At 45.7% G+C, this 26,237-nt stretch overlaps 1 protein-coding gene and 2 long non-coding RNA genes across 4 annotated transcripts; all 3 read left to right on the plus strand.

The window, feature by feature from the left end:
- Positions 1-478: 478 nt before the first annotated feature.
- Positions 479-5,211, plus strand: KLF4 (KLF transcription factor 4). Of its 2 annotated transcripts, XM_004423301.2 has the most exons (5): positions 482-1,043; positions 1,157-1,277; positions 1,943-2,933; positions 3,033-3,197; positions 4,136-5,211. In XM_004423301.2, exons 1-5 carry the CDS (start codon positions 1,039-1,041, stop codon positions 4,309-4,311), a joined length of 1,458 nt encoding a protein of 485 aa, XP_004423358.1. In that variant the 5' UTR covers positions 482-1,038; the 3' UTR covers positions 4,312-5,211. The 2 variants fall into 2 exon arrangements, with proteins under 2 accessions (XP_004423357.1, XP_004423358.1); XM_004423300.3 differs by having other exon boundaries at positions 479-1,043; positions 1,943-3,197.
- Positions 5,212-15,008: 9,797 nt separating this feature from the next.
- LOC147913237 (uncharacterized) lies at positions 15,009-17,138 on the plus strand. The gene is made up of 3 exons (XR_015548964.1): positions 15,009-15,141; positions 15,308-15,404; positions 15,571-17,138. It is a non-coding gene; the product is annotated as an uncharacterized LOC147913237 (long non-coding RNA).
- A 145-nt stretch (positions 17,139-17,283) lies between these two features.
- LOC147913238 (uncharacterized) lies at positions 17,284-23,565 on the plus strand. The gene is made up of 3 exons (XR_015548963.1): positions 17,284-17,349; positions 17,716-17,897; positions 18,887-23,565. It is a non-coding gene; the product is annotated as an uncharacterized LOC147913238 (long non-coding RNA).
- The last annotated feature ends 2,672 nt before the right edge of the window (positions 23,566-26,237 follow it).

Consider the following 26,237-nt stretch of genomic DNA (forward strand, 5'->3'; position numbering starts at 1 on the left):
TGGGGGCGCGTTACCGACCCTCCGCCCCCATCAGCCCTCTCAGACCGGGGCTTTGAACCCAAGGGGCGAACCGTGGCGACGCGGACAGCCCTGGTCGCGCGGCGACCGAACCTGCGCCCCGTATCCCGCGCCCCGCGCCGGGCCGCCGCCGCCACCACCGCCGCCGGCGTCAGCACGGCTCCTGCCCGCCAGCTGCCGGGCTGGCGTCACAGCCCGGCCGGCCCCGCCTGCGCCCCTCCCTCGCCCCCGCCCCCACGTGCGCAGAGTTTGTTTATTTAGCTGCCATGGCAACGCGCGGGGGGGCCGCGGGAGGGAGGGGAGAAGAAAGGGGGGCGGGGCCTGGCGGCAGGCCCCGGCGCACAGCGGGTAGGAGGCGGGGGGAAGGCGGGAGCGGAGAGGTTATAAGTAAGGAGCGCGCGGCGGCCGCCGGCAGTTCCCCGGCCCGAGAGAGCGAGCGCGGCTGCGGGCGCGCGGGGACCAGAGGCGGTGGCGGGCGGCGGCGGCGGCGGCACAGGGAGCCGCCAAGTGCCCCTCCCCGCCCCTCCGGCCCCCCACCCACCCATCCACTCGCCCGCGGCCAGCGCCCATGGCCGCGCGCACCCCGCGCAGCCCCTCGGACTCCGCGCCCCGCGCCGCCGCCCAGTCCGCAGATCCGCGCCACCGCGGCCAGTCTCACCTGGCGGCGCCGCCCGCCCGCCACCCCGGCCACAGCCCCAGCGCCCGCGGCGACCGCGACAGCGGTGGGGGACGCTGCTGAGTCGAAGAGAACGCAGCCTGGCCACCGGACCTACTCACTCGCCTTGCTGATTGTCTATTTTTATGAGTTTACAATTTTTCTAAGAACTTTTGTATACAAAGGAACTTTTTAAAAAAAGGCATCTCCCATTTATATTTAACCCAAAGAAGAAGAACCTAGGGCAATCTGGGGTTTTGGGTTTTGACTTCGTTTCCAAGTCTTTTTCTTCCTCTTCGTTGACTTTGGGGTTCGGGTACCCCCACTGCTTCGGACTCCCGAGGACCTTCTGGGCCCCCACATTAATGAGGTAGGTGCAGCGCGGGGCGCAGGGAGGGGTGAAGGCCGGTGGGACGCGCCGGAGCGGCGGTCAAGAGCGGTCCCCTGACTCCTGCCTCGGTGTGCACCCCACCCGTCCCCCAGGCAGCCACCTGGCGAGTCTGACATGGCTGTCAGCGACGCACTGCTCCCCTCCTTCTCCACGTTCGCGTCCGGCCCGGCGGGAAGGGAGAAGACACTGCGTCCAGCAGGTGCCCCGAATAACGTGAGTGTTGCCCCGGGCTGTCGGCAGCGTCGGGTGGTCTTCTAGGGGTGGGGTGGGGACGGGCGGAGCTCTGGGGTCACTGCGAACCACCGGGTGAGGAGAAGGAGTGGCCGCCTCACGGGCTCCGCAGCCTTCCCAGGGTGGCTTCCGCGCCCTTGGCTCAGCTGTGTGTGCGTGTGGTCCGAACGCTGCGGAGCCGCCGGGGGCGCACACCGGGTCCGCACACGTCCCCTAGCGCGCAGGCGGCAGGGCGGGCGCGCGGGCCACCGGGCGAGAGGTGGCTGTGTCCCCAGACACTGGCTGGGCCCGAGTGAGCGTAGGCGTCCCCGTGGCGAGGGCGCACCGGGAGTGCTTCGGTGGCCCAATTCCGAGGGCGGCGGGAGCGTCCCCGGGATCTGGCGGGGGAGGGACCCGGGCTGGCCAGCCGCGGCGCTCGCTCACACGCAATCGGGCAGGCACAACATTACATCCTCCATATCGATGCACCGCTTCTCCTCGGACCCGGGTGTGGGCCAAGATTGCAGCTCTGGCGCCCAGAGTCCCCAGACGCTTCCTGCCTGCCCAGTCCCCATGCCTGTGCAGTGTAGGTGCGGCGGCCCGCCAGTATGTTTGGTGGCAGTAGGGGGACCACCGCTGACAATCTCTCTCCCGTCCTGTTCCCGCAGCGCTGGCGGGAGGAGCTCTCCCACATGAAGCGACTTCCTCAAGTGCTTCCCGGCCGCCCCTACGACCTGCCGGCGACGACTGTGGCCACTGACCTGGAGAGTGGCGGAGTTGGCGCGGCTTGCGGCGGTAGCAACCCGGCGCTCCTAACCCGGAGGGAGACGGAGGAGTTCAACGATCTCCTGGACCTGGACTTTATCCTCTCCAACTCGCTGTCCCATCAAGAGTCAGTGCCCGCCACCGTGTCCTCGTCGGCCTCAGCCTCATCTTCGTCCTCCCCGTCGAGCAGCGGACCTGCGAGTGCTCCCTCCACCTGCAGCTTCAGCTATCCGATCCGGGCCGGGGGCGACCCGGGCGTGGCGCCGGGCAGCACGAGCGGCGGCCTTCTCTATGGCCGGGAGTCTGTGCCCCCTCCCACAGCTCCCTTCAACCTGGCGGACATCAACGACGTGAGCCCCTCGGGTGGCTTCGTGGCCGAGCTCCTGCGGCCGGAATTGGACCCAGTGTACATTCCACCGCAGCAGCCGCAGCCGCCAGGTGGCGGGCTGATGGGCAAGTTTGTGTTGAAGGCGTCGCTGAGTGCCCCTGGCAGCGAGTACGGCAGCCCATCGGTCATCAGTGTTAGCAAAGGCAGCCCGGACGGCAGCCACCCGGTGGTGGTGGCGCCCTACAGCGGCGGGCCCCCGCGCATGTGCCCCAAGATCAAGCAGGAGGCTGTCTCCTCGTGCACGGTCGGTCGGCCCCTAGAGGCCCACTTGGGCACTGGACCCCCTCTCAGCAATGGCCACCGGCCACCTGCGCACGACTTCCCCCTGGGGCGACAGCTCCCCAGCAGGACTACCCCGACCCTGGGTGCCGAGGAACTGCTGAGCAGCAGAGACTGTCATCCTGCCCTGCCGCTTCCCCCAGGCTTCCACCCGCACCCCGGGCCCAACTACCCACCCTTCCTGCCCGACCAGATGCAGCCGCAGGTCCCGCCACTCCATTACCAAGGTCAGTCCTGGGGTTTCCTAGTTCCGGCCGGGGAGCCCTGCGTGTGCCGGCCCTCCGGGACGCACGGGATGGTGCTGACCCCACCTTCTTCACCCCTAGAGCTCATGCCACCCGGTTCCTGCATGCCGGAGGAGCCCAAACCAAAGAGGGGGAGAAGGTCGTGGCCCCGGAAAAGGACAGCCACTCACACTTGTGATTACGCGGGCTGCGGCAAAACCTACACGAAGAGTTCTCATCTCAAGGCACACCTGCGAACCCACACAGGTAGGAGGACAGAAGGCTCGGAGTGGAGGGGGTCGGTGTCCAGCCCCATCGCTAACTGTGGAGGCTTCTCAGGGCCTCCCTGGGATGTGGGGTGCAGTCTGTCTCCTCCATCTCTGGATCACAGAAGAGAACAGCCAACCGGCGCCTACTTTTCTGCCCAGGAGCCTTTTGCTTGATGGATGGTATCAGCGCTTGAACCTGCGGTTTTGTTAGGCCTTTGAAAGGCAGGGAGATTCCAGGCGGCCTGTGGGCCTCTCTTAGCTTGAGCAAAGCTTTGCCTTTGTAATCAAGAAATTTTATTTTGCAGTGCAAAAGCATAATGGTGTTTTTTAATCCACTTTTTTAAATTTTCTAGACTATTCATTGGTTGTTCCCTTCCCAGATTCACCCTCCCTTTCTTTTAGTTCTATTCTTAATTAGGTTTTATTTCAGTTATGAGAATTTAATGGTTGCAATTGCTGAGATTCTGGTTTAAGATCCTCACTGCGGAGAATTTCCCTGTTGATGAAAGTAGGTGCATAATGTCATGTAGGTGTAGCCTTCATTAACATAACAGTTGTTGGTACAGGAAAAGTAGCTCCCTGTGGCTTTTTAGACCCAATTGCAATGGGATAGGATCTTATTGCTTGGTTTGGGCTAGGAGAGATGCACCAGCAGACATAATTTCCAAATTCATTTCCCCCACTGATATCTTGGTTCAAAAGAATGAAAATGTTATCCCTATAGGAGTGTAGGTTTAGGTGGTATTTGTGTGGTTTGGGTGCTTATCTGTGTTTCCCTCAAAACACAAGAGCAAAAAGAATACTTAAGACACACAATGTATTCCTGTTTATGATCTGAAACTTAATACGGCCTTGTGCGGTCTAAAGACATTCCCGGATCCTTTCTGAGTGGGGTTGTTTAGCAAGGGCTTCAATGGCTTTGTTTTCCTTTTCCAGGTGAGAAACCTTACCACTGTGACTGGGACGGCTGTGGGTGGAAGTTTGCCCGCTCAGACGAACTGACGAGGCACTACCGCAAGCACACCGGGCACCGCCCCTTCCAGTGTCAGAAGTGCGACCGGGCCTTTTCCAGGTCGGACCACCTCGCCCTACACATGAAGAGGCACTTTTAATCTCAAAACGGTGGCTATGACCCACACTGCCAGAAGAGAATTCAGTATTTTTTACCTTTCACACTGTCTTCCCGGGGAGGGGAGGAACTCAGCTGGAAAGCACTACAATCATGGTCAAGTTCCCAAGTCAGCTTGCGATGGATGATCAGGAGACAATGAGGAAACCTAAAGACGACTCAAAGAACAGATGGGGCCTGTGACTGGATCTTCTATCATTCCAACTCTAAACCCAACTTGAATATTCCTGGACTTACAAAACGCCAAGGGGGTGACTGGAAGATGTGGATATCAGGGTATAAATTTAGATCCGTGAGTTTTGGGGGAGGGAAGACCAGAGTTCCCTTGAATTGTGTTGCGATGCAATCTCAGTATAAAGATCACCTTATATTCTCTTTGCCTTCTAAAAGCCATTATTATGATATTAGAAGAAAAGGAAGAAATTCAGGTACAGAAAATGTGTTTTAATAGCCTAAACGATGGTGCTTGGTGAGTCTTGGTTCTAAAGGTACCAAATGAGGAAGCCAAAGTTCTCAAAACTGCTGCATACTTTGACAAGGAAAATCTATTTTTGTCTTCCGATCTACATTTATGACCTAAGTCAGGTAAATACACCTGGTTTACTTCTTTAACGTTTTTATGCAGACAGTCTGTTATGCACTGTGGTTTCAGATGTGCAATAATTTGTACAATGGTTTATTCCCAAGTATGCCTTAAGCAGAACAAATGTTTTTTTCTATATAGTTCCTTGCCTTAATAAATATGTAATATAAATTTAAGCAAACTTCTATTTTGTATATTTGTAAACTACAAAGTAAAAAAATGAACATTTTGTGGAGTTTGTATTTTGCATACTCAAGGTGAGAATTAAGTTTTAAATAAACCTATAATATTTTATCTGAACATCGTTTTCGTTTCGTTTCGTTTCGTTTTTCCCCTGGAGAAGCTTGTCAAATTTCAGTTTAAACACAGTGGGTAGGGCAAGTGGAATCACACTAAAGAGCCAACTATCTCAACAGATTAAAAGAAGACTAAGACTACTTAGTTTTACAGTAAGTACTATGAATACTGTAGGACTGAAAGCTCTGAGTAGTTGAGATCAGAGAATTAAACTTACCTGGCTTGGGTTGCTCTTAAAGCAATTTCCTTACCTGAATGTGAATTTCCGGGTAGAAACGGCTCAATCATTCTTCAATTTGCTCAGTTTCATATGAAAGTAGTCATAAAACAAACGTAGACGTTCCAGTTTTACATTTTAAAAAATCTTTATGGTTTGTCTTTAAAATTAAATGAAAATAATACAAAAATCTTCTCTCTTCGGAGGCCTGGCCTTGCACTCGGAACGATTTGAGTAACAACAGAACTTTCCACAGCAGACAACCCTAAGAACGTAGTTCCACAGTGCCCTCCTGAGGATTGGGGGATTCATTTATGCTTAGTGTATTGCAGATACATTACTTCTGGTCCTATCCCTAAAATAGGTCAGAACCAGTTTCTAGCAGATTGTTTTAAACCTTCATCAGTCGTCTGAAGATAGCCAGACCCAGCGTTTCAGGAGACTGAAACAAAAGAATTAAAAATTATCCAAAGTCACAAAACTAAGTGTAGAGTAAATTTAAGTAAGTTTGAAAGGATGTTTTTGTAAGTTTGTAGCATATTTCTGAAGTTAAATCTTAAAACTGCGCTGATATTTTTATGAGGTGGATGCCCAAGAATTTGAGGTTCATTTGTGGCTGTCGCAAAATGGAAAAAGTATTTGTGACACTTGTTGACACTTTATATATTTGTAAGGATGTGGGTGACTAATTAACATTGTCAGGCAGACAGAAGCTGACTGGCATTTTCTTTAGACTGCTTATTAACCATTATATCTAGTGTCCAGAGGTGTGTTTGCACTGTGGGTGCGTTTTATAAATGGAATTAAAAAATAGAAATTCATAAGAGGCTCATGGTAGATCAACACAAAGTATTTTCCTTGGCTTTTAAGAGTCCAGCATGACTGGAAAACATGGCATGTGTCTTAGCTTAAAAGAAAACAGGTGCATCAATAGGATGGAATTTTATGTGGCGAAGAACATATTCAAAGCATATTTAATGACATGGAAAAATGCTCATGGTATGTTAAGTGGAAAAAGCAGGATATAGGACTATAAACAGTAGGATTCTAATTGTACAAGTTTAAATGTGCGTGTGCATTGAAGGACAGAGAAGCAATAGCAAATCAAGAGAGAAGACTGGAAGGAAGTACCAAAATATTAATACTGGTTTTCTCAGTTTAAATTTTTGGCAGTTTCCAAATACTCTAAAATAAGTATTTAAAATGGAGAAACTTTTTTAAAGAATACAGGTGCAAATATTTAGGCTTTATTTTTTAAAGAGCAATTAAAGCTATTTAAAGAAAGCCTACATTCTAATACATTTTTCTTTGTATTAAATTGTGGTTGTTGCTCTTGGAATCTACCTTTCTTTTACACAGAGCCTCTGGCACATAGTTGGGGTATGAAAAGTGTTTATCGAATGATTGTTACCATCTTTGTATTTGCTAAGTGTCTATTATTTCAAGGAGAAGAAACGTCATGAAATAACAAGACATTTTAAACTGATTCAAATTTTTCTGATGTCTTAGGGGAACATCAATTGCATTAACTTTTTCTAACCTGAAAAAGAAAGCTTCAATATCTAAAATAAATGAGGAAGATTTTTAAAAATATAACAGGACGAAGCTATTCAACGTGCACGAATAGCTAAACTATTTACTCTAGGACCTAGCAGTTCTGAGCTCCCAGGTGTACAGTCATTACTGCCTTACAGAGCCGTTTATACTGTATAATAAAGACAACCTAATAATTGAGATGCCTGCTTATTACATTTTCCTTATGACATTTAATTTTATATGTCCTAGATTTTAACTTGTGCGTGCTCACTCGCACACACACACACACACACACAAAGGTTTAACAATAGTGTTCCCTACATCATCAGACTTACAGTCTCTCTCTTTTCCAGCAAAATATTCTTTCTACCTGAAAACTTATTTGACTCCTACAATCCTATTTTAGTTTGTTAAAACAAAACAGGAACCTTCACCATCTCAAGCAGGATGGTCACGGGGAATAATTCTTTTCCTTTCAAAAACTGTTTCAATTTTTAGAAACATGCAATGTTATTTCATATTTGGAGATTAACAATTTTTACGTATAATTTTTCTACCTATAAGAAACCCAGGTGAAGCAGTTCTTATGCTATAGAAGCAAGTCCATGGGGAAAATATTGAGACAAGCAGTGGTGGTACCTGTTGTATTTCGATGTATGAGACTATCTAAATTTAGCAGCCTGTCAGCCACCTGTTCTATTATATGATCTGGCTTCTGAAGCTCCATTCAGCACAATAACACGTACATAAGTGAATTTGTAGTCCACATTCTCTCTCCCGCTCCACCATTCTCCCTCTCTTAAATACACATCGACATCATCCAGTCCTACATAATTGTTTTTATTTTATTGTTTTATTTATTATTATATATTTTATGCATTTATTTTATTTCCTCATATTTTCTTAGCACCTTCCCCAGGCTACTGTATAGTGACATGTTTTTATGGTGCTAAACTGAAGCTCTGTCTGCTTCCTAAAAGTTGTTTATGAAACTACCATGCATTGTGCACGTGCAGAGTCATTCGATAATATTTCACATAAAACCATCTAGAACTCTCTACATAATGCATGCTGTGGAATATATCACGGAATGTTCCACCTGTGAAAACGCAAAGGAACTACTGTTACAACCAGCATGCTGTATGAAAACAAAGTCTTTTTTTTTCACGTTAAGTAAAACTAAAATGAAAGTTGGGAACAAACACCCTTTGGAAGCCTTTACCTTAAACAAAAAAGTGCATTGAGTAAATTTCTCACCCTCTCCTGAAAAACTAATAAATTCTTAAATCCTTGTGGAGTACGTAGAGCCTCAGTGCGCTGGTCACAGTCAAAACGCAGAGATCAACTGCTAAACTGTTAGCACAAACCCAGATAATCTTTCAGGCCCGTGTCTAAGCTACCATAGCCAGTTAACTTAGTTAGGGGGAGGAAGGCCCATGGGGTAGGAACATCAGTGAAATCATCTCTGGAATCGTGTACAATGGGAGTCCATCTTTCTAATTGTTTTCCACATGTCATTGCTATAATATCACTTTTTTGAATTGCTTCTGTCTTCTTGACACCCTAGATGAGTCAGCATGTTGCAAGCGGCCCTCCCAAAGAGAATTCTCCACGTGTTCTTAAAGGAAAAGGAGGAAACAAATAGAAATCCAATTTAATAGCAACAACAAAAAGGAAATTCAGACTTCCAGAATCCCTTTGACATCTGAGTTCACCTAATAGGACATTTTTCATTGGTACAACATAATAATTATAATGATATCTCAGAGTGTGAGAACCATTTGCCATCCTTTTATGTTTCTTTTCATGTCTGTGTTACATGGTATCATCTAAACAGAGCAAGAAACGAAAAGAAGCTCTTTATGGAGAAACAGATAGCTAGATGGAGCCCCAGGTGGAGGTTTGACAATTATATAAAATCAGGGCAAACAGTCAAACCTGTCCAGTCCAGGGTATCTGAGGCCGAGAGGTTGAGTGGGGATATAATACCCGTCTCACCTATAATATTTGAATTGGTACTAACTGGCCCTGGATCAACATATTACTGAATGGTGGCCAGCTTGCCATGATACAAAGCCAATACATTCAGATGCTAGACCCGCATACCCACCTAAAAGCTAAAATGGGTAAATTACAGAGAAATTGAAGGAACTCTAGATACACTTGTTGAAAGCCAGGGAGATAAGTGAATTGGTGCAAACCATAAGCAGAGTCTCCTTGACATGACAAATGGAAGGGATTTTTTCAGTAAGGACAGGCATACCTCTTGTCTGATCTGGGTCCCTTTTTGCTGGTGTATAGTAACCCCTGACTTCCGCATGACTCTGTAAGGTCTCTAAGTATTTACACTCCCCATTACCTCAGTTAATCCTCACAACAAAGGTAGGGGTGGGATTTCCCTCTCCCATCCCCATTTTCCAGACGAGGAAACCGAGGTTCCCTTTATGGTTTAGTTTTTGTTTTCATTTCTCATTCTTGCTGACATACTCAAAGCATTTCTCTTCTAATACTTTTGTCTTCAGTCAGCTGGGCAGGTAGGGCTACAGGCAAAATGGATACACCCCAATTCAGAAGGATTTGCTCACATCCAGGTTCTTCCAGTAAACCTGTTTAGGAGTCAAAAGCCCCAGACTTTCTGTCTCCCAATCAGTGTGCTGTTTCCTTTGTCAAGGTAGAGTGAGCAGGAAGTCTGAGTTTCCAGCACGTGTTTCTAGAGCTGGTCACTATGCCATGAACACGATCCACACTTTTAGTGCTGAATTGGGATGAAAATCTCCTGTTTCTGTCCTCACTTCTGTCCCAGCACACAGCCCTTCTGGTCAAACAGATCTGGTCAAGCCCTTCCCCTATTCATTAATTTTCCAAGGTGCCAAGTGCCTGGTGGATAAAGATTTAACACAGCCACTCCTTTAGTAAGGGGCCGTGCTAAGCTGCTCTTGACCCCCAACACACCATGCCTGTTTCAGCCTTTGAGCCTTGGCTTGCAGATGTTGGTCCGTACTGCTTCTAGAAAGATCCATATTCCCCTGACAAGTGCCTGTATATCCTTTGAGGCCCAGCTTGTAAAAAACTTCTTCTATTCCACTGGATCTAGATCTTTCATTAAAATTTTATCTTCACATATTAAAAGGTTTTGTGGGTCAGGCTCCTCTAACAGACATGAGCTCCTGGAGGGCACTGGGAGCTTTCCTTATTTGCCCTTGAATACCCATAGTTACTGGATTTAATTGAATAAAATTAATCATTCATTGAATATTTAGCCTCAAATCCTGGCATCTCTTTTTAGAGAACCCTTCCTTGCCCGGTGATTCTCTGCATTGATTCTGGAAAGAATTTTGTTCATTAGGGGGGTCTGTTGTGTATTAGGGGAGGCAGATGGGTGTCAGGTGACCCACAGGGAGCAGTTAGGGGACCACTGGGCATGGCCTTCAGGAAGTCAGAATTTGAAAGAAAAGGAATATTTTATCCTTCTCTTTGGATAACCCATTGTGGCTCCTTTCAAGGGCAAAATATAAGTGTACTGTGAACATATGACAAACAATGAAGGTTAAAAAAAATACTGCACTTTAAAAAGTTAAAGAAGGCACCGTCCACTCTAGGATCCTGGTTGGGCCAGCCTGCCCGAATGAGGAAGGGTCATCTGTGAGTGGCTGGGAACCCCCCCACCTGGTTTGCTGCTCTTCAAGCTTGAGACTGCCCTTGCTGCTTGGATGACAGTAGTATGCTGACTTCTGAATGTGTCTAAGTAAACTGATGCTAGAAAATGGTGCATAAAATTGACAAATGCCCCGGGCTTTAAGGCACTGTTACTGCCTCACAGAGGAATGGGTAACAGATTGCAAGCATCGAAGCTGTAAAATTACATGGAACTGTTTGAGCAGGAAAGGGTCTTCAAGACCATTTAACTCAAGGACAAAACTGAGGCCCAGATAAAGGACTGGACTTGCCCAATGTCACGTCAAGTTGGGATCTCAAAACCAACCAGTTCCTGGATCTCACTTAGCAGACCAACAGCTGAAGGCTCCATCTGAGAACGCAAAGGAAGCTTAGAGGGGAATAAAGATTTTTAAAAACACCATGCAAAAAGGATGGCTTTAAAAGAAAAGTTCTAAGGGCCAGCCCGGTGGCATAGCGGTTAGGTTCGTGTGCTCCGCTTTGGCGGCCCGGGGTTCGAAGGTTTGGATCCCAGGAGTGGACCTACACACCGTTTATCAAGCCATGCTGTGGCGGTGTCCCATATAAAGTAGTGGAAGATGGGCATGGATGTTAGCCCAGGGCCAGTCTTCCTCATCAAAAAAAAAAAAAAAAAGGAAAGTTCTAAATTCAATGTAACATTGTGGTCTGACGTCCAAAAAAGTATTTGTCTCTATAGTGCTTCGATAGTTCAGTGTTACCAGCCAGCTACGTTAGGTGTTATCATTGTGTCCCTCTACAGATAACATAGGAGCCATTCCCTAAAAGTGTTAAAATACAATTCTGCCTTTGTTCTGCTGTCTCTTTTTGTGCAATTTCATTCAAATATATACAATCTGTTCAAGGACTACCTTACCAGCCACTGTGCAAAGGGCAGGGGAAACAAAGATGAATAAGAATATATAAATATGCATGTCTATAGATATTTTTTCCTGGTACACTTGCTCCGCAAGGAGTGTAAAGTGTAAGTTAAATGAAAATCAGCTTTCTAGCCTCAGTAAAAATTGTTTGCCTCTCTTGGAAAGGTGATCAGTTGGTTCTTTGAGATACTCAACCATGTGAACTACAACCACATATACCATTTTTTTCCCCTACAGTTTTCTTGATTGCTTATTATTTTAGCTACATCCAACTTGTTTATCAGGTGCATGTGAAAGCATGTTCAAACGAGTTATTCAGGTTCAGTGTGAAGGTTTCGGCCTTATTCAACAAAATATCACAACTTCTGTTGGAATTAATGATTCGGGCAAATCGGAGCTTAATCTGCAAACCAAGACACTGGATTTCTATGGTTTGGAGACCGCATATCTAGACCGGGGAACAGCTTGATTTTGTTTTAGACACAATTAACTTAATAGCTAGTGAGCATAACTGACTTCATGAGGCTCTTTTGGTGCTGAAGAAGCTTGTAGAAATGGAGCAGGCTTTGCCTGAGGGATCTTTGCATTAAAGACTTTGTTAGGCAAAGCCACTGTGGCTTGGGAGTCTGATTTGCAATTTGTGCCTTTGTAAAAGGATTAGAAATCCCTATTGTTTAATGTTTGGATCTCAATTTGCGTTTGGAAACGCATGACCTCTTCCAAGTTGAGAGTTTTCCTTTATTTTCATTTTCTTGTCCTGATATAGAATCGATACTGTATGTTAGAAAAATTGATAAAACTGCTTGGCTAAATGTTTGCACTGATTAAGGAAGTGTGATGGATTGGTTTTCTCTATGAATGGTGGAGTCTACCCGGGCTCCAGCAACACTGAGCCAGTAATCTATTTAGCAACCGACAAATAACTCATAGATTTAAGTACACACGTTTCATGTATTTCCTTAATTGGAATGCACGGCACTCTGTTAAAAAAGAAAGAAAGTCTGATCAGACAGTGCGTCTACAAAAGGAACTGAAAGGAAAAATATCCTCTGACTGCCTCAGGACATGACATATTCGAACACTTCTGTCCAATGTCTTCCTTTATAAATAAAGGTTTGGGAAAAATTATTTTAGGTTCGTGATCACAATACTCTCAGCTGTACACGATATTTAACTACCTGTCCTTTGGTAAACAATTTTTAACTAACATTTGCTTTGACAACGTTCCCAGATTGGCATAACATAAAACCTGGAATAGAAACTACGTGAGGAGGGATAATTTCTTAGATTGTGGGTTTAGAACACGTGGTTTATGTGTTTGTTTGTTTTCTTTTTAACTCTTCAGTGTCTTGCTCCTTTGTCTTTGTCATTGACCACAGGAAAACATTTCTTGCGTGCGTGGATGAAGGTGCAGGGAACCTGGGCTTGGTGTTGCTGGTTGAGGGAGCTGGAAGTAGACGGAAGGTATTCACATTCGCCAAGAACTTTGCTAGATGTTTAGGTTATTACCTATTTTGTGAGGAGAAGATAGAGGTCCAGAGGAGTCAAGTGACTTGCCCAAGGTCACACAGCTGTGATGAGAACCCAGGTCTACCTGACTTCTAAGCTCAGGCTCTTTCTGCCACATCACATTGTCTCCCAGATAAAGTAAGGCTAGCTTCATTTGGGGGTTTATCTGCTCCTTGCCACCTTGGAATATGTGTTCAGGAAGATTGGCCCTGGGGCTGGCCCGGCGGCACAAGCCGTTAAGTGCGCGCGCTCCACTGCATGGCCCGGGGTTCGCAGGTTCAGATTCCGGGCATGCACCGACGCACTGCTTGGCAAGCCATGCTGTGGCGTCGTCCCATATAAAGTAGAGGAAGATGGGCACGGATGTTAGCCCAGGGCCAGTCTTCCTCAGCAAAAAAAATAAAAAATAAAAAATAAAGGAAGATTGGCCCTGAGCTAACATCCGTGCCCATCTTCCTCTACTTTATATGGGACGCCGCCACAGCATGGCTCAACAAGTGTTGCATAAGTGCGCGCCCTGGATCCGAACCTGAGAACCCCAGGCCGCCACAGCGGAGTGTGCGCACTTAACCGCTTGCGCCACCAGGCTGGCCCCAAGGAATATGTTTGTTTTTTAAACTAAACAGGAATTCTGTTTGGTGCACAAGAAGCTATATGGATCAGATTGACCTAACCCATCACCTCTTTCTCATAGAAACAAGTAATCTTATCAGTCATTCTATTAAAAATATGCCACATTCCTCTATGCTCTAGTTTGGATAGTGACTCAAGGAAAGGCAATCGTTTCTCCGTCATAGCTCTCCCACAGCCTCTGTAAAATCATCAAGAGTAAATAAGCCATTGTTTCTCTTCCCAGGTATTTCATTCACTGATTCTGAAGCACTTTACCCACATATTCAGTCTCTCAGAATAAAGGCTAGCAGTCCTTTTGATAGTTGAGCCAATTAGGAGTAAGCCTAAGAAAGCATATTTTGCTGAAGATCACACACTCAGAGGCCCCTCGAATGGAGAATGCAGAAGAGGAAGTTACGGACAGGCGTGGCCCATTGCAGTGCCGTGCCCTGAGCCCACATTCTCAGCCCTGTCCCCTGGGAAACACTCCCTCTTTGCCATCTTCCAAAACGCTCTGCCAACATTCTCCTAATACTCCCAATATCTAAAGATAATCCCTTTTCCCCTAAACGGGATTTCAACCTAAAATAGATCTGGGTAGGTGCCACGGGGCATGGACAAATGACTCAGAGAGCCATTTCAGACCTCAGAAGCAGAGAAACCTCTTCAGAGCACGGGATCACAGTCTGGGAGCTGGTTAGCACTCAAGGAACAAACGAATGACGGAGCTGGAAGGAGTTCCAAAGAACATTTCACCAGAAGTTTCCTCTGCACAAATGAGGAAGCTGAGGTCCCCACATCTCCCACACCTACAGCCACAGCAGAAGCTCATTCCAGGCTAAGACTTTTCCAGACTCATCCTCAGCCTGCACGTCAGGCCATAAACGGACTTGCTAAGCAAGACCCAGGGTCCCCACACCTAGGCATAGGTGATAAATGGACAGGTTTTTCGTGCGTGGTGTGATTCAGCATCGGAGATGGGAGAAGGGAAATGAGTCTCTCCTAGAAAATGCGTTGATTTGGCACATTTTCTACATTTGGGCTTTGTTTTCTTGTTATTTCTCTCCTTTAGCTCAATCATATCATCTGAGTTAGGTTTACATCCAATTCTTTCTGTCCAACAGTAGTGCATTGGGTAAGTCCTAGTACGTCCTTAGAACTGACTACCACACTCCATTAAAATTATCTGGTAAACAATAACAAACAAGGACCAACGTTTATTAAGATTTACTACATGCTGCCCCTGTAGTCAGCATTTTAGATGAGTTTTTCTCGTTTAGCCCCATCAATAATCCTACGAGGTAGGCATTCTTATTCTCCTCATTTTAAGGATGAGGAATCTGAGCCAAGGAGAACTTAGGTAACCTGCCTTGAATCACAAACCAGGGAGTGGTGAGGCTGGAATTTAAGCCAGATTCTGCCCAGTCTCAGGCTCTTTACACGCAGAAGAATGTTCAGGAGAACTTCACTGGAAGAGGAAACGCCTATATAGTATGATCCAACTTGGTAAAATAGATCTATATTTATTTGTTTTGGGGTATATTTGCATTGGGAAAGTTCTAGAAGGCCCTCAAATGTCAATTCCTTAAAGTAGCCTCCCCCAACCATGCTAAAAGAGCCCTCTCACCCTGCCCCGGTTATTCTTATCTTTTTAATTTGTTTTTTTCCTCAGGGCACTTATCATTACCCGAGACGTAACATATACTGGAGCATTTTTTGCTCCCTTCTTGAACGAGGGGTAGGACAATGCTAACAGTGCCTAGCATGCGGTAAGCGCTCAATAAATATTTGTTGACTTGAACGAATGAACCAAACCCTTAATGTTGGTGGTTGGTTTTTTTCTCTCTCTGTCAAACAGAAACAATTTAAACTCTTGATACTTAAATGCATTGAATTTTTTTTTTTCATGTTTCATCCAAAATCATCTGAGTAAAGAAGAAAAAGAAAATCCATTCCACTTAAGGGGCAGGAACCTAAAATGGTCTATTTGAAAATGCAAACAGTTGCTGACTTCCTCCATACTGGACACACACCTTCTCAAGAGCAGAAAGTTCTTTCGATTACAGAAAAGGAGACCACTGGAAATCTACTTAGATAAACTTGCTTTGAGACAAGAAACTCGCTAATGTTTTAACTGCTAATCCACTTAGTGTTCTGAGCGCCCCCCTGGTGGTTTTAGAAAGATAAACCTTCCAGTCGCCAGGCTCAATGGAGCAACAGCAGAGGACAATTGACTGCAGATGAAGGGATTGACTCAAGTTTTTGAAATGAATGAATGACCGCCTATCTGGCCAATGTGAAAATGAAAGGAACATCTGAAATGAGCTGATATGAGCTGGTTAGGTTTTATCCCAATAATAAACTCTCCTTTCTCCTCTAAAAAGGATTAGGCCTCCTGTGAATGGGAGTCTTATCTTCAAGTCCTATCACCTTGACCTTCCTTTGTACTGTTCTACTCACTTTAAACCACGTGCGGCAGTCAGAGATTTTTCATTCTCAGCCATGCACTTCTGAAGCGTGACTTTTGCCCCATCATCAGAACCGTCCACAAGTCAGGAGCAGAGTATCCCTGCATTCCATGCTGAGGAAGGGGCTGCTTTGGCTGGCTTCCCTCTTCCTTCCCCAAACAGAACCAAGCTCCTATATAAAATTCATAAATTCTTGGCAGGAAAGAAATCCTCCCATTGGAAGGAACAGACGTTCTACGAGTAACTTTTGCCATTATACTCTGTTCCTAATATCGTAGTTTTCAAGTGAGGGGGGATGTGAACTTTTTTTTAAATGTCAGCATGTTCTGGGCAGATTTTCCACCTCCGTCTGTGGCACACACATCACCAATCCTCCCGCCGCCCCGTTTTAAATTTCCAGAGACTAGATGACAATTGGAAAGATATTAAAAAGTGAAAGCGGAAAATTCAATTCAACAGGTATGCTAATATATAACCGAACGCAAAGTAATATATTTCCCTCCCAGTTGTAAATCTCGGAAACATTTTTTCCCTTGCCGTCTTAGAACGTGGAGGGGTCTATCAGATTTTTAACAAGGTAATTATGACCAATTAACGTTCCGGGGTTATTACCGGTAACGGAATTCCTTGAGAGTAACCTATTCATAAAAGTTCCCTTTCTAAAGAAAGCCTCAATCAGGGCTTCAAATTCAAGGGCTATTAGGCCATTTTCACTTCGTTATCACCTCGTTAAACTGCCCACCTTAAATGCCTGTGTCCCAGGTGACCGCAAGGAAGGGTCAAGGTCATGGATGCCTCTTACCTCGCCTGGGAGTAACTTTAGAAAGCGTGAGCTCACCTCAGTTGGTCCGAGGTGAGGTCCCCTCCCCTGGGACAGGGATACCCACTCGCAGCTGCTTTGGCGAGGGCCAGAGCGCCTGCTGGCTGTGGCCAGGCCCCCAAGACGCCTGACCACGTTTGGGTTCAAAGTCAGAATTCGGCGAGCGGGCTGGGTGGGGTGTGGAACCCGCAGGGTAGAAGGAGAGGAAGGTGACAGTGTGGGCGGGGTGGGGAAGCAGCGAACCGACATTCAAATGCGCCGGGGATCCTCCCGGAGTCGCGGCTCCCGCGCCGGGTTTCCCCTCCTCCTCCCGGCCGGAGCCAGATGAGTCTAAGTCCCCAGATCCCAGCGGGGCCCAGTGCCGGGACCGCCACGTCCACCCCAGATGACCCGGTCCCTGAAGCCTCTCAGTGCCCAAGTGGACGTGTAAGTGTGAGTGCGCGCAGGTCAGGGCGCGGGGGGCACCCATGTGTAGAACCGATCCAGACCCGCGCCCCTACAACCCGGGGGGTGTCCCTGCAGACCCCGTGGGCCCCGATCCGGCTTTCCCCGCATCCCCGGGAGGAGGCTGGTCCGCGCGCGGGGGCCGGGGGCGGCGGGGCAGGGGTGGGGGCGAGAGTGACGCTGGAGGGCGCGGCGGCCCCTGCGCGCCCGGAGCTGGAGGCGGGCGCAGCGCGGCGCGCGGTCTGCAGTGCCCCCCGCCGGACGGCCCGGCACAGGACGGGTCCGGGCCGCGGTCGCCGCGCCGAACCTCCGCGTGGTTCACGAGCGGCCCTCTTCCTCTCTGCTGAGGCCGACCCAGAGTTACCAAATTTAAAATCAAGTCGACGTGGATTTTCATCCTGGTGCTGTCACTTACTGGCTTCCTGCTGCCGGGAACTCCGGACTTCTGCCTCCCTTTGGCTACCGTGGATAATGTCCCAGACAAAATTAGTTAAATAATTGACAGCATTCAATCGAGTGCCTGGTGTATAGTAAGTATTCAATAAATGGTGGGCATTATTACTATTATTATTATTACTATTATTATTGTTAGCTGGCTAAGTCTTAGATGGGGGTCTCACTGAAGTCTCTGCTTTTCTATGCGGGTTTGAGGGGAGGAGGACCGGGTGGGATAGTTTCTGCCTTTCCCCTGAAGTGGAGAAGGAACTCCAGTACCCAGCTGGGATCCAGCCTTGCTGTGCCACTAACTCCACCTATAGCTGTGGGCTCAGCCTTCCCCTCTTTGAACCTAATATCCTCGTTGCAAAATAGGAATAATCATATCAGGCTCGCAGAGTTGCTGCAAGATAAGAAATGCAGGGCTCCTGGCACAGAGTCCGTGCCCAGGCAAGCCTCATCCTCCCCTCCTCCAGCCAGCAGGTCCCAAAACAGTGATATCTGTGCACATGGTGGGTGCAGTGCAAGACCCTTGCCCCTACACCCAGGCAGATAGCAGGCCCAGGGTCCATTTTCTTAACAACACGTGGTAGGTGCTCAATGCAAGCCCTGCCCACCCCCAGCAGTCAGACACCATACTTACCATGCACCTTGGGTGCCCCTTGTATCCCTGTCTGTGACCCAGGCAGCCTGGGCTGCAAGAGGCTTTAACTGCTGGGGTCCCTCTACCTCATCTCCCCTGGAAACCCCCTCCCACAGATGCCTCAGATCCTTTCTGGAGGTTATTAGTGTTAGAAATAATAAGAACACACCCTCCCGAGATGGAGTAATGGAGTGTACCATCAGAGGGCCTGGCTGTCAAGGGCAGCCCTTCCAGTTCCTGGCTGTCTTTACCCTGCAACCTCTCTGAGAAAATGAGGGGGTAACACCTTCTAGGGTGGACCGTGCGAGCATGAATAGATATGCGTGTATGAAAGCACCAAGCACATAGAAGATGTGCAGTAAACAGTACTAATTTATTATTAGTACCAATAATAGTACTAATAGTAATTAGTAATAGTAAATTTACTAATTTATTATTAAGCAGGTGCCTGGTGGATATTTGTTGGATTAACCTGGCTTCCCCCTTTGCTGAATTCTACACCTGGGAAGGCTCCCCAGGGCATTCTTCCTGTCCGTGGCCTTGTCAAATGTCATGTCCTGTGACCTGCCACTCCAGCCTTCTTTCTAGAGGTTGGTACTTTGCATATAGCAAGAGTGATGGATCTTTCCAGAATTCAAGGTCTCTGTATTGCCTCTTTCATATCTGTTCTGAGATACTTATTTCAAGAGTTTACTTAGATAAAATTCAACATGGAAATCTCATCTTTTCGTTTGGTTTTTGGTGGCCAATGTGCCTTCTATTTGGGGGAGGAGGGTAGAGTATTACGTAAAAGTCATCCTGAATTATATGAGCATTTGTCAACAGTATTTTCTGCCGGCGTTGCAAATGTGGTTCACCTTGTGGATGTGCGATAAGACACTAGCAACTTTAGGGTCCTGTCCCTGTGACTTCTCTAGCTCTCGAATATGACAAATTCCGAATGAGGAAAAAAACAAAGCAACCAATGTCCAGTCTCTATGTGGGCCTTAGCAGTCACAGAGCGCTTCTGATCTGTTACATCCATTTAATCCTCAGCACAGCCCATTTCCCAGATGAACCTCATTGAGGCAGAGTGACTGACTCAGAGCTCATTTCCATGACAGAGTCGCCTCTCCAGTCCTGCCTCCTCTCCACACTGCTCTCCCAGGCTCTGACGTGGGGCTGCTCCCTGGCCGTCTGAGCAAACGTTCTTAGAGACTCTTTAGAAATGATAGGACATGAACTTTATTAATACAGAGCACTAAACAAATTAGAAAGTTTTCCCATATTATAAGGTATGTGACAGCTGTTATTTTACCCATACTATTCATTATGGGGCTGTTTGTTTAAAGGTTGCCCTGGTGGCTTGGGGACAGTGCCTTTTGCTCTCTGACTCACAGGAAGCAAAAATAAGTTACTGTCAGGTGATGGTCATACTTAGAAGCCAAACTAAAAATGAGAAGTTTGTCATCCTTGGGTGTAGGGCAGTTGGCACCACTTCTCAAACTGGTAAGTGCCAGGCTGTTCAAAATATAAGATTTTCTTTGTGTCATGCATGTTTTTTTGTGTGTGTGTGTGAGGAAGATCAGCCCTGAGCTAACATCCATGTCAATCCTCCTCTTTTTGCCAAGGAAGACTGGCCCTGAGCTAACATCCATGCCCATCTTCCTCCACTTTATGTGGGATGCTGCCACGGCATGGCCTCACAAGCGGTGCGTCCGGGCCCTGAATAGATTTTTAAAATGCATGCATGCATGAGGGCCAGCCCCATGGCATAACGGTTAAGTGTGCGCGCTCTGCTGCTGGCGGCTCGGGTTTGGATCCCGGACGCACACCGACGCACCGCTTCTCCGGCCATGCTGAGGCCGAGTCCCACATACAGCAACTAGAAAGATGTGCAGCTATGACATAACTATCTACTGGGGCTTTGGGGGGGAAAACAGGAGGAGGATTGCCAATAGATGTTATTTCAGGGCCGGTCTTCCTCAGCAAAAAGAGGAGGATTGGCATGGATGTTAGCTCAGGGCTGATCCTCCTCACACACACAAAAATAAATAAATAAATAAATAAAAATCTATTCAGGGGCTGGCCCTGTGGCATAATGGTTAAGTGCATGTGCTCGGCTGCTGCTGGCCTGGGGTTTGGATCCTGGGTGCGCACAGACGCACTGCTTGTCAGGCCATGCTGTGGCGGCGTCCCATATAAAGTGGAGGAAGATGGGCACAGATGTTAGCCCAGGGCCAATCTTCCTCAGCAAAAAAGAGGAGGATTGGCATGGATGTTAGCTCAGGGCTGATCTTCCTCACACACACACACACACACACACACACACACAAAAAAAAGACAAATAAAACCTATTCAAGCATTTGCTGAATAATTACAGTGTGCGGGTTTCTGTGCTTGACAGCACACAAAGGGATAGTGTAGTCTCTGTCGACCAGCGTTTCACAGTCTGGTAGGAGAGATGCCTATATTAAGTTCGTCCAGTAGTCACCCCATCTGCAAAGTGGGGATGATCACAGTCCCCATGTTGTGGGGACTTGTGAGGCCCGGCCATGGAAAGCATGTTGCTGAGGGCCTGACTCAAGGCAGGCTCTCACATACATAGGGGTTGCATTAGACCCATTTTCAGACACAGAAACTGAGGCTCTGAGATGGGAAGAGATTTGCCAGTTCACAGCATAGCCAGGATTCAATTACAAGGATTCAATTCAAAGCAACTCTGTATTTTCTCTTCCAGGCCAGGGCAACTCATTGAAGAGCCTTCTTTTTTCATCTCTTTCCTCCCCAAAGCCCCAGTGCATGGTTGTAAATCTTAGTTGTAAGTCCTTGTAGTTCTTCTGTGTGAGCTGCCGCCACAGCATGGCTACTGACAGGCGGGTCGTGTGGTTCCAAGAGTGGGACGCGAACCTGGGCCGCCACAGTGGAGCGCGATGAACATAACCACTAGGCCATCAGGGCTGGACGAGCTTTCTTTTTACTTGGTCTCTATGTACAGGTGGACTTAAAGGTTTCCCAGGCTTACACTAGCTGTTCAGCTTATAAGATTTCTAGACCATGTCAAATGCACTCCCCCGTCTATTGGAAAAGAAGTATGACTTCCAGTCATTATTCATGTTTAGCCTGGAAATTGACATGAAACAACTTCCCTCTCTCCCTCCCAAAAGGATTGATTTTATTTAGCAAACAAATAACATCAGGTATCTCAAGTTCTTTGGGGACAAAACAAGTTTTTTTTGTTTGTTTCTTATTCAGCCTTATTGAGGTATAATTGTATACTAAAAAAACTGCACATGTTTAATGTGTACAATTTAATGAATTTGGACATGTTCATACACCCGTGATTCCATCATCACAATCAAGGTAATAAACACATCCATCACCACCAAAAGTTTCCTTGTGTCCCTTTGTGTGTATGTGTGTGTGTATTTGTTGTTGTGATAAGAACACTTATCTACCCTCTTAATAAATTTTTAAGTGCATAACACCATATTATTAACTATAAGCACTGTATTGTATAACAGATCTCTAGAACTTATTCATCTTGCATAACTGAAATTTTATGCCCATTGAGCAACAACTCTGTATTTCCTCCTCCTTCCAGCCCCTGGAAACCACCTATCGATTTTCTGCTTCTATGAGTTTGACTATTTTAGATATGTCATATAAGTGGAATCATGCAGTATTTGTCCTTCTGTGACTGGCTTATTTCACTTATCATAATGTCCTCCAAGTTCATACATGTTGTCACAAATGGTAGAATTTGCTTCTTTTTTTAAGGCTGAATAATATTCCATTGTATGTATAACATTTTCTCTACCCATTCATCTGTTGATGGACACTGGGTTATTTCCATATCTTGGCTATTATGAATAATGCTGCAATGAACATAGGAGTACAGATATCTCTTCGAGATCCTGATTTCAGTTCATTTGGATATATACCAAGAAGTGAGAATGCTGGATTATATGGTAGCTCTATTTTTTTTTTTTAATTAATTTGCCCCCACCTCTTTTTTTGAGGAAGATTGGCCCTGAGCTAACATCTGTTGCCAATCTTCCTCTTTCTGTTTTTCTCCCCAAAGCCCCAGTACATAGTTGCATATCATAGTTGTAGAGCTATAGCTCCTCTATGTGGGACATCACCTGAGCATGGCTTGATGAGCGGTGAGTAGGTCCATGCTCAGGATCTGAGCCAGCGAACCCCGGGCCGCCAAAGCAGAATGTGCGAACTTGACCACTACACCACCAGGCCAGCCCCTATTTTTAATTTTTGAAGAACCTCTATACTGTTTTCCTAGTGGCTATACCACTTTACATTCCCATCAACAGTATACAAGGGTTCCAATGTCTCCACATCCTCACCAACACTTGTTACCTGTTTTTTTATAATAGCCATCCTAACAGCTGTGAGGTGATAATCTCATTTTGATTTGTATTCATCTGATGAGTAGTGATGTTGAGCACCTTGTCACATACCTAGTGGCCATTTGTATGTCTTTGGAGAAGTCCTTTGCCCATTTAAAAAATTGGGCTATTCATGTTTTTGCTATTGAGTTATATGAGTTCCTTGTATATTTAGGATATTAACTCCGTATCAGATAAATGGTTTGCAAATATTTTCTACCTTTTCACTCTGCTGATTGTTTCCTTTACTGTGCAGAAGTTTTTTATGGTGCTGTCATGATGTGGTCCCCCGTGTTTATTTTGTTGCCTGTGCTTTTGGTGTCATGTCTGAGAACTCATTGCCAAGACCGATGTCAAGAAGATTTTCCCCTATGTGCTCTTCTAGGAGTTTACAGTTTCAGGCCTTATGTTCAAGTCTTTAATCCATTTTGAGTTGACTTTTGTGTATGGTGTAACATAGAGGTCCCATTTCATTCTTTTGCGTGTGGATATCCAGTTTTCCCAACACCATTTGTTGAAGACGCTGTCCTTTCCCTATTGTGTATTCTTACCACCTTTGTCAAAGATCAGTTAACCGTATATACATGGATTTATTTCTGGGCTGTCTATTCCATTCTATTGGTCTATATGACTGCCTTAATGCCAGTACCATACTGTTTTCTTTTTTTTTTAACTTCTATTTTTTATTTATTTATGTTTTTTGTGAGGAAGATCAGCCCTGAGCTAACAACTAATGCCAATCCTCCTCTTTTTGCTGAGGAAGATTGGCCCTGGGCTAACATCTGTGCCCATCTCCCTCTACTTTATATGGGACGCCACCACAGCGTGGCCTGACAAGCCGTGCATCTGTGCGCACCCAGGATCTGATCCTGCGAACCCTGGGCAGCCCAAGCAGAGCACACGCACTTAACCGCTGCGCCACCGGGCCAGCTCCCATACTGTTTTCATTACCATAGCTTTGTAATATATTTTGAAATCAGGGAGTATGATGTCTCCAGCTTTGTTCTTCTTTCTCAAGATGACTTTGGCTATTTTGGGTCTTTTGTGTTTCCATATGAATTCTAGGATTGTTTTTTCTATTTCTGTAAAAAATGCTATTGGGATTTTGATGGGGATAGCACTGAATCTGTAGATCTCTTTGACAATTTATGGACATTTTAACAATATTAAGTCTTCCAATCCAGGAACATGGGATATATTTCCATTTATTTTTGTCTTTAATTTCTTTCATTAATGTTTTATAGTTTTCCATGTAGAAGTCTTTCACCTCCCTGGTTAAGTGAATTTCTATTTTTTCCTTTTGATACTTTTGATAGGATTGTTTTCTTAACTCCCCCCCGCCAAGCCCCAGTAGATAGTTGTATGTCATAGTTACACATCCTTCTAGTTGCTGTATGTGGGACGTGGCCTCAGCATGGCCGGAGAAGCGGTGCGTCGGTGTGCGCCTGGGATCCGAACCCGGGCCGCCAGTAGCGGAGCGCGCACACTTAACCACTAAGCCACGGGGCCAGCCTGCTTAACTTTTTTTCAGGTAGTTTGTTGTTACTGTATAGAACATAGTTGATTTTTGTGTGTTGATTTTGTATCCTGCAACTTTACTGAATTTGTTTATTAATTTTAAGAGTTTTTTGGTGGAGTCTTTAGCAATTTCTATTTATAAGATCACATCATCTGCAAACAGAGACATTTTACTTCTCTTTTCAGATTTGGACGCCTTTTATTCCCCTTTCTTGCCTAATTGCTCTGGCTAAGACTTTCAGTATTATTCTGAATAGAAATGATAAAAATGGGCATCCTTGTCTTGTTCCTGAGCTTAGAGGAAAAGCTTTCAGTTTTTCACTGTTGAGTATAATGTTAGCTGTAGGTTTCTCATATATGGCCTTTATTATGTTGAGGAAAATTCTTCCATACATAGTTTGTTGAGTGTTTTTATCATGAAAGAGTGTCGAATTTTGTCAAATGCTTCTGCATCTATTGAGATGATCATATACTTTTTATCCCTCATTCTGTTAATGTGATGTATCACATTTATTGATTTGTGTGTATTGAACCATCCTTGAATCCCAGGGGTAAGTCCCATTTGATCATGGTGTATGATCCTTTTAATAAGCTGTTGAATTCGGTATACTACTACACTGTTGTGGATTTTTCATCTAGGTTCATCAGGGATAGTGGCCTGTAATTTTCTTTTTTTGTTGTCTCTTTGTCTGGCTTTGGTATCAGGGTAATGTTAGCCTTGTAAAATGAGTTTGGAAGTATTCCCTCTTTTTCAAGCTTTTGGAAGTATTTGAGAAGTATTGGCATTAATACTTTAAATGTTTTGTAGAATTCACCAGTGAAGCCACCTGGTCCTGAACTTTTCTTTGTCGGAAAGTTTTTGATTACTGCTTCAATCTCCTTACTCATTACTGATTTGTTCAGATTTTCTATTCCTTCATGATTCCATCTTGGTAGGTTGTGTGTTTCTAAGAATTTATCCATTTCTTCCAGGTTATCCAATTTGTTGGCATACAGTTGTTCATAGTAGTTTCTTATGGTCCTTTATATTTCTGTGTCATCAGTTGTAATATCTTCTATTTTGTTTCTATTTTTTTATTTGCGTCTCCTCTCTTTTTTTCTTAGTTAGTCTAGCTAAAAGTTTGTCAATTTTGGGCCGGCCCTGTGGCGTAGTGGTTAAGTGCACACGCTCTGCTACTGGCGGCCCGGGTTCAGATCCCGGGTGTGCACCGATGCACCACTTCTCTGGCCATGCTGAGGCCACGTCCCACATACAGCAACTAGAAGGATGTGCAACTATGACATACAACTGTCTACTGGGGCTTTGGGGAAAAAAAGGAGGAGGATTGGCAATAGATGTTAGCTCAGAGCCGGTCTTCCTCACAAAAAAAATAAAGAATGTTTAAAAAAAAAAGTTTGTCAATTTTATGTATGTTTTCAAAAAACCAACTTAGTTTTGTTAATCTTTCCTATTATTTTTCTAGATGCTATTTCCTTTATTTCTCCTCTGATCTTTATTATTTCCTTCCTCCTGCTAACTTGGGGTTTTATTTGCTCTTTTTTTAGTTCCTTGAGGTTTAAAGTTAGGTTGTTTATTTGAGATCTTTCTTCTTTCTTGATGTAGGTATTTATTACCATAAACTTCCCTCTTAGTACTGCTTTTGCTGCATCCCATAAGGTTTGATATGTTGTGTTTTCATTTTCACTTATCTCAAGATATTTTTTGATGTCCCGTTTTATTTCTTCTTTGACTCATTGGTTGTTAGGAGAGTATTGTTTAATTTCCACATATTTTTGAATTTTCCAATTTTCCTCCTGTTATTGATTTCTGGCTTCATATCATTGAGGTTGGAAAAGATACTTGATGTGATTCCAATCTTCTTAAAGTTTTTTTTTGTGAGGAAGATCAG

The sequence above is a fragment of the Ceratotherium simum genome, chromosome 29 (genome assembly GCF_057802395.1).
Source record: "Ceratotherium simum simum isolate JZ-2026a chromosome 29, ASM5780239v1, whole genome shotgun sequence".
Lineage (NCBI taxonomy): Eukaryota > Metazoa > Chordata > Mammalia > Perissodactyla > Rhinocerotidae > Ceratotherium > Ceratotherium simum.

What these genes read in the sequence shown, in the direction of transcription:
- KLF4 (XM_004423300.3), top strand. An exon ending in CAGCAGGTGCCCCGAATAAC is followed by an intron (nt 1,278 to 1,942) that starts GTGAGTGTTGCC and finishes CTGTTCCCGCAG; the next exon opens with CGCTGGCGGGAGGAGCTCTC. An exon ending in ACACCTGCGAACCCACACAG is followed by an intron (nt 3,198 to 4,135) that starts GTAGGAGGACAG and finishes TTCCTTTTCCAG; the next exon opens with GTGAGAAACCTTACCACTGT.